Source organism: Halictus rubicundus, chromosome 5 (assembly GCF_050948215.1).
Source record: "Halictus rubicundus isolate RS-2024b chromosome 5, iyHalRubi1_principal, whole genome shotgun sequence".
NCBI classification, from domain to species: domain Eukaryota; kingdom Metazoa; phylum Arthropoda; class Insecta; order Hymenoptera; family Halictidae; genus Halictus; species Halictus rubicundus.
The window spans coordinates 8,727,880-8,738,527 of NC_135153.1; the positions used below are offsets into that span (position 1 = coordinate 8,727,880).

General features: G+C 32.3%; 3 protein-coding genes and 1 long non-coding RNA gene across 7 annotated transcripts; 2 read left to right on the forward strand and 2 right to left on the reverse strand.

Moving 5' to 3' along the window:
* Nucleotides 1-402: 402 nt before the first annotated feature.
* On the reverse strand, nucleotides 403-3,228 carry Sgsh (N-sulfoglucosamine sulfohydrolase). The gene is made up of 10 exons (XM_076788106.1): nucleotides 3,069-3,228; nucleotides 2,741-2,870; nucleotides 2,526-2,662; nucleotides 2,300-2,450; nucleotides 1,970-2,208; nucleotides 1,690-1,809; nucleotides 1,247-1,453; nucleotides 996-1,165; nucleotides 720-866; nucleotides 403-628 (listed from the first exon to the last, which is right to left on the reverse strand). The coding sequence occupies exons 1-10, from the start codon at nucleotides 3,181-3,183 to the stop codon at nucleotides 488-490; spliced, it is 1,557 nt and encodes a 518-aa protein (XP_076644221.1). The 5' UTR covers nucleotides 3,184-3,228; the 3' UTR covers nucleotides 403-487.
* Nucleotides 990-1,616, forward strand: LOC143354212 (uncharacterized). Its single transcript, XR_013082297.1, has 3 exons — nucleotides 990-1,046; nucleotides 1,136-1,333; nucleotides 1,418-1,616. It is a non-coding gene; the product is annotated as an uncharacterized LOC143354212 (long non-coding RNA).
* On the forward strand, nucleotides 3,184-6,226 carry Pmm2 (phosphomannomutase). Of its 4 annotated transcripts, none has more exons than XM_076788109.1 (5): nucleotides 3,184-3,258; nucleotides 3,889-3,977; nucleotides 4,252-4,446; nucleotides 4,717-4,984; nucleotides 5,105-6,226. In XM_076788109.1, the coding sequence occupies exons 2-5, from the start codon at nucleotides 3,918-3,920 to the stop codon at nucleotides 5,368-5,370; spliced, it is 789 nt and encodes a 262-aa protein (XP_076644224.1). In that variant the 5' UTR covers nucleotides 3,184-3,258; nucleotides 3,889-3,917; the 3' UTR covers nucleotides 5,371-6,226. The 4 variants fall into 4 exon arrangements, with proteins under 4 accessions (XP_076644224.1, XP_076644226.1, XP_076644227.1 ...); XM_076788111.1 differs by lacking the exon at nucleotides 3,184-3,258 and adding an exon at nucleotides 3,275-3,371; XM_076788112.1 differs by lacking the exon at nucleotides 3,184-3,258 and adding an exon at nucleotides 3,401-3,602.
* Nucleotides 5,884-8,183, reverse strand: LOC143354209 (methylglutaconyl-CoA hydratase, mitochondrial). Its single transcript, XM_076788108.1, has 3 exons — nucleotides 7,994-8,183; nucleotides 6,514-7,318; nucleotides 5,884-6,424 (listed from the first exon to the last, which is right to left on the reverse strand). Exons 2-3 carry the CDS (start codon nucleotides 7,260-7,262, stop codon nucleotides 6,265-6,267), a joined length of 909 nt encoding a protein of 302 aa, XP_076644223.1. The 5' UTR covers nucleotides 7,263-7,318; nucleotides 7,994-8,183; the 3' UTR covers nucleotides 5,884-6,264.
* Between the last annotated feature and the right edge of the window lie 2,465 nt (nucleotides 8,184-10,648).

Genomic DNA, 10,648 nt, shown 5'->3' on the forward strand with positions numbered 1-10,648 from the left:
AAGAATACGTAAGGCACCATCTACATAGCAAACAAACGTATTTCTGGTAGTTTCGAGTTCATACTCGTTGATGAAATATTAATCAATGCACGTGTACTTCAGATGAATGAAATCTCTACAGAGTTGAAAGCGGTTGAAAAGTCTGCAAATAAATCCTCAACTTATGTTCATCAACTAAATGAGATTCTTTCAAAACACCGAGAAAGAGATACGAAAAACATTTCTATACCGCGTATTGTTTTTCCACTATAAAGTGCTCTGGTAAGTGCAATTAATTCTAAGACAAAGTGATTAAATTTTATTTAATATAAATATTTTCGAACGCCTTAACTGTCGTGCATGAACATTCTTTAGAGAAATTATTAGATGTGATGGTACTAGACGAGAAAGTACTATTTAGACGGGTATAGTTTAGATTTTCTATTATATTATTAAAAAATGGTATAAAATAATAAAGATCTTCTGACAAAAACGATATTAGCCACTTCTACAGAAAATTTTCAAGTGACATACACTGAGGGTTTCCAGTTTCATCTTGAATTAAAACTCCGCTTGGTGCACAAAGCCATGGATCTTCTGTCACTTTTTGCCATTTTAATAATCTGTCTTGTAGATCGGAGAATATGTCCTGAAATATGTACATTTAAGTTATAATCATTATACTTTTAATCTTATTTCAATTAAATGGATAAAAATAAAAAGACACTAATTATATTTACCTTCATAGACTGTTTAGAAACAATATTATTTCGTTCCTCTGGATCGTACTTAAGGTCGTATAACTCCCATTCTGGTCTTTCATAATAACTCTTTAACGTTTTGTACCATTTAAGAGGTTGATTGTTTCTAGTTCTATTTAAAAGATCCTTTCAAAATGAAACAAAAAGAAATATAATTTATTAATTCTGCGTTCCTATAACTTGTAACATTCTGTGCAATAAAGAATATCTGTTTAGCATTAATAATTTCATTTTCTTTTTTTTTTTTTAGATTACCTGAAAAGTTGGTGATACAAAGAGATCCTGGTCAATGGGAAATGGCATTTTGTAATTAATATTATGTATTAGCTTATATTTCTTAGTTCTGATAGCTCGCATGGGGTAATACATAGTAATTTCATGATGTGTTTGACTAGCAAAAACAGCAGTGTCATTTTCAACAGGCTCTGCATGTACAAATACACAATAAAGTAATGTTAGGAATTATCTTAACAACAAAGATGGAACAATCTATCTTTTCAAGTTACCTTGATCAAGAAGTGGAAGAAGTGATTTTCCTGTTAATTCTGGAGAAGAAATTTCATTTGTATCAGGTGAAGATTGATTCGTATAGGGTATGTTAAACCAATCTAATAATGTTGGTACAATATCCAATAATGATGTTAAACTGTATGTTACAACATTTTTTCTGTGTTCAGGGATTGGTGATCTAATCATCATAGGTTCTGCCAAACCTGAAAATTCATTATCTGTATATAACAAGTATTTTCAAATCTACTTCAACTTCTTTTTTCTTTTACAATGTGTACAATGTGTGCTGTTACAAACTATTTATTCTGACATCAAATAATCAGATCTCCCGTCCAATTTAATTAAGAAAAAAATTAAGTCGATAACTACTATAGTTTCAGAGAAAAAAGTTCAAGACATTCTATATGGCACACCTTGTACGAAGTATGTTTGATAATACCTGGTTCATGTAGATTTGTTCGACCATTTGGAAATGGTATACCATTGTCTGATGTGTATATAACTAATGTATTATTTTTGAAACCAGCATCTTCGAGTTCCTTCAGAACTAAACCCACACCTTAAAGATTTAAAATTTTTTAACATAATATCTATATACTTTATACTGTTGATAAATGATAAGTTATTTATCATGTTATTAATAAATATTGATGAAATGAAATGAATTGACATTAGCCTTAAATTAATATAGTTTCTGATATGTTATCTTGTATTCATACCTTGATCTAAACGAGTTATTGTTGTATACTGAGCAGCAATGTCTCGTCTTGCAGCTTCTGTATTTTGAACAAAGTAAGGAACTTTCACTTGATCCCATTGGTAATATATTGGGTTCCAATCAGGAATACTACCCATGCCGACATCGCCATTGCCAAATTTTTCACAAAAATTTCCATATTCTGGGTGAGTGTGGCCGCATCGATGAGGATCATGAAATGCAACATATAGAAAGAAAGGCCTAAAAAGTTAAAAATATTTTTAGTATTTCTCTAAAAAAAAAAGAAAATGATAATTTGATTTTGTATAGAATAATTTTAAGGATTGCATACTGTGTTTTATTATAAGATAGAAACTCCCGGACTAAAAGCTTGATTTTGGTAATATTACGGCCAACTTGAAGGATTGAATTATTTTCTTCCGTTTGTGAAAAATCAAATGGGTATACGTATTCTGGACCAACATGCTTCTTACCAATAATACCTGAAAATATCCATGTTATCATAAAACATTTATCATCATTTTTAAATATCTTATTTCATTATTATAAAAATATACCTGTTCGTATACTATTTCTTTTTAATAATTTTGGTAAACTTTGAACGTGATCAAAGGAATTAAAATGATGAATTCCCTGATGAAGACCATACATTCCATTTTGATGACTTGGTAAACCAGTTAGCAGAGATGACCGACTAAAATTTAAAAATAGTTATATATACTAAAATTATGAAATATAATTGTAAAAACTAAGGAAATAATATAAATTGTACCTAGGAGAACAGCTGCTAACTGATGTGTATGCATTATTAAATAGTAAGCTTTCTTTTGCCAACTTATCTAAATGAGGCGTTTGGCTAATTTTATTTAAATAGGAGCGCATTTCAAATCCTCCATCGTCGGCTATATTCAAATTGAAATTACATTAGCTACATTAAATTATATAAAAGGTAATTCAGTATACATAAATATTTGCAGTATTATGTAGATTTTAGCATACAATTTTCATATATGACATGACAAGAATAAATAAATATAAACAAATATAGGAAGATAATCAAAGCTCTTGAATTATTCGATGAAGAAAAAATAACTAATTACCTAGAAGTAATATAGCATTTTTATGGGTGGCAATGTTTGCATTTAATATGCGTAAATCAAATAAGATAAAAAAGATAAGACAATATAATTTATTCGGCCAAATTCTTTCCAGCATTGTTGATCGAACAGATAAGGTAGAATGTGTTAAACAGTACGTCAAACTGGCCACGTATCGACTACAGTATCGTCTGTAATATCTTCTTTTTTCAAATCACTTTTCACTATACCCAACTAATTCAAAAATTGACGAAAACAGAAGAAATTTTGTTCGATTCGAACATATCGAATGAAATATTCAATATGGTTCCTCTAATTTTTTTTACATAGTAGTATAGTTTCTAAATAGTTTTTTTAATATAGGTTATGTTCGATGACATTATTTATGTGATTTAATTTGATTTTCGCCGGATTGTTGATTTTATCGGAAAATTTATCATTTCAATATATTTTAAAGATGTTTGGTTTCTGATATATTGTCTTTTCCTTTTATTCGTCGATTTATAAACTGAAATTGGTTGGCTCGGTGAAGAAGGGGTACATGTCACATCTAAATATGTATTTTTTATGTTTTGTTTTATTAAAATTTCTTAAAATACTATATTTTCTAAAATTTATTTTATTATTGCTTGTGTTATGTGCTTGATTTTTATCGAGTACTTCGATTTCGGAAGTTTCAAATCTGTCAGATAGAATAGGGACAATGGGGACTTTACATAAATATATATATGTATATGGAGGGGGATTGTTAATATATAATGATGGGAAATACCTTGCACGTGACTTACAACTCATAAAACTAAGGTGAAAATTTGTGTTTCAGAGTAAATCGTTGGAGAAAATTATTCCAATATGTCCAAGAAGACAATATGTTTATTTGATGTCGATGGCACCCTTACTGATCCTAGACAGGTATTTTTCATTCATATGAAATGTATACAAAGTTTGCCAATTTGAAGTGATTCAACTTAATTGTTTCTAATCATTTTATCTATTATTTATGTGTTTTTATTTACTATAATATAAGCTAACATTAAAAAAAATAGAAAAATCTAGTTAAATAGCTAAGTACAGCAGAATATGATTAAATTACTCATAAGTATCAGTACCTTTTACTAGCATTATATAAATGAATGAAGTTATTCTTCTGTAATCACATATTTTTTGTTATAAACTTTCTTAACAGCCAATTAAACCAAAAGTAGAGAAATTTCTATTGGAAACAGTGCGGAAGGAATTTGATATAGCTGTTGTCGGAGGATCCGATCTAGTTAAACTAAAGGAGCAGTTGGGTGGTGGTAGTATATTTGAAAAGTACAAGTATATCTTTGCAGAAAATGGGCTCATTGCTTTTAAGGATGGTAAAAAATTACCAACTGAGGTAAAAAATACATCTCGAAATTACAATAAGACAATATAATGTATTTAAACCTTTGCATTCTGCTGTGTAATTCAAAACAATATTCTTTTCTTTACTAAATGTCTTTGTGTTTAATAAATTACTAAATATTCAAATATGGTATGACCAAATATGTACACTCCATTTGATATGGACAAAATGACAAGGTCATATGTAATGAAAATATTCTAGATTAAATGGTATATCTAGATTCTGGAGACAAAGGGTTAATATTCAACTTTTTTATTTCAGACAATTCAAAGTATTATAGGTGAAGACGCATTACAAGAATTAATAAACTTTTGCTTAAAGTACATATCCGAATTGCATCTGCCTTTCAAACGAGGAACTTTTATAGAATTCCGAACTGGAATGTTAAACGTATCACCAGTTGGTCGCAATTGTACAAAAGAAGAACGTATTCAGTTTTATGAATATGATGCTGAGAATCAAATTCGACAGAAATTTATTCAGGCTATTAAGAAAGAATTTCCAGACCTAGCTTTAACATATAGCATTGGTAACCACTATTCAAATTTGTATTTATCTCATTGCACATCACCTTTATTATTAACACTATTAGTACTTCAAAATATGTATAGACGCATTTGAAAATATTTTTATTACTTTGCATGTGCAGGAGGTCAAATATCCTTCGATGTATTCCCTGTTGGTTGGGATAAAACGTATTGCCTTAGACATGTTCAGGGCTATAATGAAATACATTTCTTTGGTGACAAAACAACAGAAGGTGGTAATGATTATGAAATTTATGAGAGTGACCTAACTATTGGACACCGTGTGGCTTGCCCAGAAGATACAATCAACCAACTCAACGTTCTTATGGCACTCGTTAAAGAAAACAAAGAGAAAGAACAATTCTCTGTTCCTATGCAGTGTGCATAATATATCAACTATTCATTGTACAAAACGTTTTACTTAAAACTCGTAAGGTATTTCACATGATGCATTATTTTGTTTTTCCTGTTTTATTGCTGCACATTCCGATGTTGATATTTTAAATTTATTATCGTCAAACAAGAACTTCGTAAATAATTGTAAGTTTTCAAAGTGAAATGAAAAATCTACCGCAGCTTCTTGGATCTTTTTAAAACGTTATAATATTGTGAATACATTGTTCAATATTCAATTACACAAAGGTAAAAGTGTTGTCTTGACACTGATGCAATAATATTTAATAAATGTTTAGATAATGATTAGATGGATAAATATTCTTTCGGTCTTGTGACCTAATAACTGGTCTGAGTTTTACATACTGTTTACGCGTTCTTGTGATGTTTTATCAATGTTGTATAAAGAAATATATATACATATATATATTGAAAATATAAATCTTTTTATATTTCTATTTTCTTATGAACTAGATGTATAAGAGTAATGGTGCAATAGAAATCAGTATTATAAATATAATAACTTTATTTCAATAAAAATGTATATCCCCCCTTCCCCCGCAGGCACATATGTAACATTCTGTATAAACTATACATATAAAATATATATGTTTTAACAATAACAAAAACATGAATATAAAAGGTCAGTTTCATAAGAAATACAGGTGACGTAGATTAGTTCTCTTAAGATAATGGTAAATTACAAAACCATTAAAAAATATAAACTTTTTCTTGATTTCAATATATTAAAGTTAGTCATATCACTATGTTGTAGAAGAAAATCGTGTCATACATATTAATCGTTATCAGTAAAGAACTGCATCTTCTCGACACCTCGATTAAGCGTAAAAGGTACTGTAAAAATGTGTTATACACAGGGTTTGGATATTTACATTCCTTGATAAACAGGTACTCGTTTTGACACAAACGCAGCCAATCCTTCAACTCTATCTTTTGTTTCCAAGATCTGACTATAACATTGTTTCTCAATTTCAAGCCCATCTGCGATAGGTAACTCGAGGCCATTTGATATTGCTACTTTCGATACTCTAAAATATAAAGTAAACAGAATGTCAATTAATACAATTCGATAAATATTATACAATATAATAATACATGTTTTGCATTTAATACATACTTTACTCCAATTGGTCCATTAGGCAATATTTCCCTAGCAATGGATAAAGCTGTTTGATAAGCAGCATCTCCGTCTTTGTTTTGAGAAACAACTTCATTAACAAGACCAATCTTCATAGCATGGTCACCGTCTAATATACGTGCTGTATAAATGAGTTCTTTTGCTTTAGCAGGTCCAACTATCCTTGGAAGTCGTTGTGTTCCACCAGCTCCTGGCATAATAGCTAATTTTGTTTCTACAAGACCCATCGTAGCTTCCGATGATGCAACTCTGATATCAGTAGCTAGTGCCAGTTCTAGCCCTCCGCCCAATGCTACACCGTCTATAGCAGATATCACTGGAGTCGGTAGTGATTCTATGTTGTTCATAACGTCTCTCAATAAAGAAACAAATGAGGAAACTTCTGAATTATCCATCTTTAGTCTTTCTCGTAAATCGGCACCAGCACAAAATATTTTTGGAACCAAACTGCGGATAATTAATACTCGTAACTTGTTGTCTTCTCTAACGCAAGAGATAGCTTCGCTTAGTTGGTTCACTAAAGTCTTTCCAAAAGCATTGCGACTAGCTGGCCGATTCAATCCTAATACTACAATGCCATTATCTTTTCCATCTAAGTATTTAAGTATCACTTCCTTTGCATCATCTTTGGGATTTAGCATTACATTGGTAGATAATGCTCTAATCGCTGTTGCATAAATGGAATGAAAAGCGGGGCTAAATCTGATATTTGTTACTAGGGTAGCCATAATATAAAATTGATCTATCAAGGTTCCTACCAAATTACGTCTTATTGAAACAGGACCTAAAAAAATATGAAAAGATATGAAAATATAATTTTCATTTCTATTTTATGTAATTAAAAATAATTGATTAAGATCTAATAGTATATGTATAGATTAAGAATATAGAGATAACTAAAATATAGAATTCTCAATAAGATCTATACATAGTATATGACAGTGACTTCATTTACAATGCTAAAGGTCACATTGAGGTAATGATCGCATCAAAACTTCAAGCACAATATTACTTTTTAAGCTATAATATTTTCCGAGTCCTTAACTTTCTTATATTATCAAAAGTTTCACAAGCAAGTCCTAATATGTTCTTATAATAATAAACAACAATCACAGTATACCTATATCGTTTCGTTGCTACATCTATTCAATATTTACATCTAATAAATTGAACATTACACGATTCTTGCATTGTTTTTCACAGTGCAACAATACAGTCAATATCATTTAGTCGACTGTTTATAACAATATTAGTTAGTAAAAATGAGTAGTGTCAATATTATTTCGGAATATGATATACGTTCCCTTTTTCATAATTTAAGCTTCAAATACGAGCTAATGAAAAAAGGGAAATGCAATGGAAAAATTGTGTTGTCCCGTCGTCAGGTGACAACCTAAATTTAATCGGAAAAATTATCGAACACTAATGGAAAAATGTTTATTGATATAAATAAACATACCGTATTTTTTCGAAACCGTACAAGAATGTCGCAGGCGACTCCTCGGACTTTATGCACTGTCTTGGTTCGCCAATAACATTACAACATTATTTGTGGAAGGGAGAATCGAGGAAAGTTCAAATATAACGACGTAACCTCAACCCCACTTTCAGTACCACCGCGACGACGACGCGGACGCAACTGGTCGCTTTAGAAATCGAAAGGTCTTGTCTTGTGTATTTAGCGATCTACTGAAATTATACGTGTATTTGTACACTGCGAACTATACAGGTCGATTTATGATCATTTTATAGTCTACAGATATGTACTATGTACTCATCAACTGGAGAGCATACAAGAATCACTATTTAGTTAGAAGAAGTTCGGTAGAATCTGTAAATGCTCTTCGATTTTATTAAACAATTTTTTATCATATGTAAACCTAATTTTTTTTCCAGAAGGATTATCGAATCTTGTGCTTTGGAATTTTGCACAAATATTCATTGGTATTTGAAATATATGTGTGATTTTTTCAAAGTAAAAATAAGGAAAATTACACGAGTTGAATATCTTTTTGTAGAGCACGTTTCGAAAAACGTGGTTCGATGGTTGCCATGATTTCGAATTTTCTACTTTCTACCGATCGGAAACAAAAAAATGAAATTAGTTTATGGTTCGAAACAAAAGAAAAATTTGGATTCAAACTACCGAGTTTTTAAAAAATATTTTTCGGCATTTCACACGATAAGAAAAGAAAAATTATCGGATTTTTGACGAATTAATTTGAATCGCTGAATCAGTTGGATTATGAAATCTTTGATAAGTGTAAAAGGCAACTATAGTGGTTGTCGTTTCTATCATACAGATAATGCTATAAAAATCGAAATTAATTGATGTGAAATATCCATTTTATATTTCTGTTGTATTTTTATAAATACCCCATTACATTACACATTTTTATCACCGTGAAGTAATAGTCGAGGTCAAAACTAATCCAATGACCTATGATACCATGACATTCGCGTAACTTTGAATACGAAAAATCAAGGAAATGTAAGAGGATCATTGTAATTACTGAAATAACTACGATTAGAGTGATTAATGTCAGCAGAAATGCTATTAAGATTTGACAATGTTACTACTGCTTCTTGCAATTATTTTTGAATCTGTTATTATTGCAGTTATTATTATTATGGCAATATGCTACCGGGTCAAGTGCGGCCCGCGGGCCGCCAGTTGCTCAGCATCTAAACTTTAGATTGTATCTTTCAATAGAATTGACAAATTTTCTGTTGCCCCAAAAATCTTATAATTAATGGAGCTGGGACCCTCGTGTTTGAACTACGGTGTATTTTTATAACAGATAAGTAGAAAACCAGTATGCATGTGCCGGTGTCTACGAATTTGAATTTTTAGCGAGGGAATTTGGGGGCAGTAGATTCTCACTCGATTGATGAATAATGAATGACATTCCAGGAGTGAATGACACGTCGAAGAATGTCAACGTGAACCACGTAGCGTTGAACGATTTACGCACATTAGCTTTTACCATCTCCCTCTCTCCGTTTTTCCTACTTTTACACCTTTTAGCTTTATCCCGTTTTGTTAAAGCATACTTTAACTAACTCGTCTTCGTTACGTTCGTTCTTGTACGATTATTAGTGCAAATATTCAAATAGGAATTCAACGTAAAATACACATGTATGTACGAGCGAGTGAATTGTGGTACGTTCACTGAATGTTAATATACTTAGTTAGTACTTACATATACTTTGACAGTCACGTCATCTACATATATGCAAGTTGAATCATAACGTGCGAACATCTACTGTGGAATATGCAGCGTGTCGCGAGTCGCGAATGGCTTGAGCGAAGATAAGCCAAGCCAAGCCAAGCCAAGCCAAGCCAAGTCAAGCCGAGCCAAGTCAAGCCGAGCCAAGTCAAGCCAAGTGAAGCCGAGCCAAGTCAGGCCAAGCCAAGCCAAGCCAAGCCAAACCAAAACAGGCCAAACTAAGCCAAGCTAAGCCAAGCCAAGTGAAACTAAGCCAAACCAAACCAAGCCAAGCCAAGCAAAGTCAAGCGAAGCGAAGCCAAGCGAAGCCGAGCCAAGTCAAGCCAAGTGAAACCAAGCCAAACAAAGCAAATCCAAGCAAAGCCAAGCCAAGCCGAGCCAGGTTAAGTCAAGTCAAATCAAGTGAAGCCAATTGAAGCCAAGCCAAGCCAAGCAAAGTCAAGCGAAGCCAAGCCAAGCCGAGCCAAGTGAAGCTAAGCCAAGCCAAGTCAAGCAAAGCCGAACGAAATTCCGGAATTCTGTTCAAGAACGAGGAGCGAAAGCATCGGCTGATCGCTGCGCTGGAGTTATCATCTAACTGTAAATGTACCAGGCGGTTTCCTCCTCGATCTAGCTTCTGATAGATCATACTCCTAGCATCCGTTCAACGTCAAACGACCGCGACAGCCTCGAAGCGATTGGATTTTTGTCAGGCATACCTGTTTCCAGTACTGCCGGTCTCACGATTTCACGTTTCGAGGTGGCTCCACGACCATTATTCAACTTAATCTTCTTTATCCGTTTCCGACACCTGTTCGCTGCCTTCGCGGAGGTTTGTCTTGGTCGTTTGTCGATCAATCGAGGTCTCTTTGCTCTTCGTGTTCGTAGCGATCGCGGCAATGGAA

Coding starts and splice junctions, on each gene's coding strand:
- LOC143354209 (XM_076788108.1), bottom strand. CDS start 7,262: ATGGCTACCCTAGTAACAAATATCAGATTTAGCCCCGCTTTTCATTCC. Junction 6,425..6,513: donor AATGGACCAATTGGAGTAAA/GTATGTATTAAA, acceptor TTTATATTTTAG/AGTATCGAAAGTAGCAATAT.
- Sgsh (XM_076788106.1), bottom strand. CDS start 3,183: ATGCTGGAAAGAATTTGGCCGAATAAATTATATTGTCTTATCTTTTTT. Junction 2,663..2,740: donor GTTAGCAGCTGTTCTCCTAG/GTACAATTTATA, acceptor TTTAAATTTTAG/TCGGTCATCTCTGCTAACTG. Junction 1,166..1,246: donor TCTTCCACTTCTTGATCAAG/GTAACTTGAAAA, acceptor TTGTACATGCAG/AGCCTGTTGAAAATGACACT.
- Pmm2 (XM_076788109.1), top strand. CDS start 3,918: ATGTCCAAGAAGACAATATGTTTATTTGATGTCGATGGCACCCTTACT. Junction 4,447..4,716: donor GTAAAAAATTACCAACTGAG/GTAAAAAATACA, acceptor TTTTTATTTCAG/ACAATTCAAAGTATTATAGG. Junction 4,985..5,104: donor AGCTTTAACATATAGCATTG/GTAACCACTATT, acceptor TTGCATGTGCAG/GAGGTCAAATATCCTTCGAT.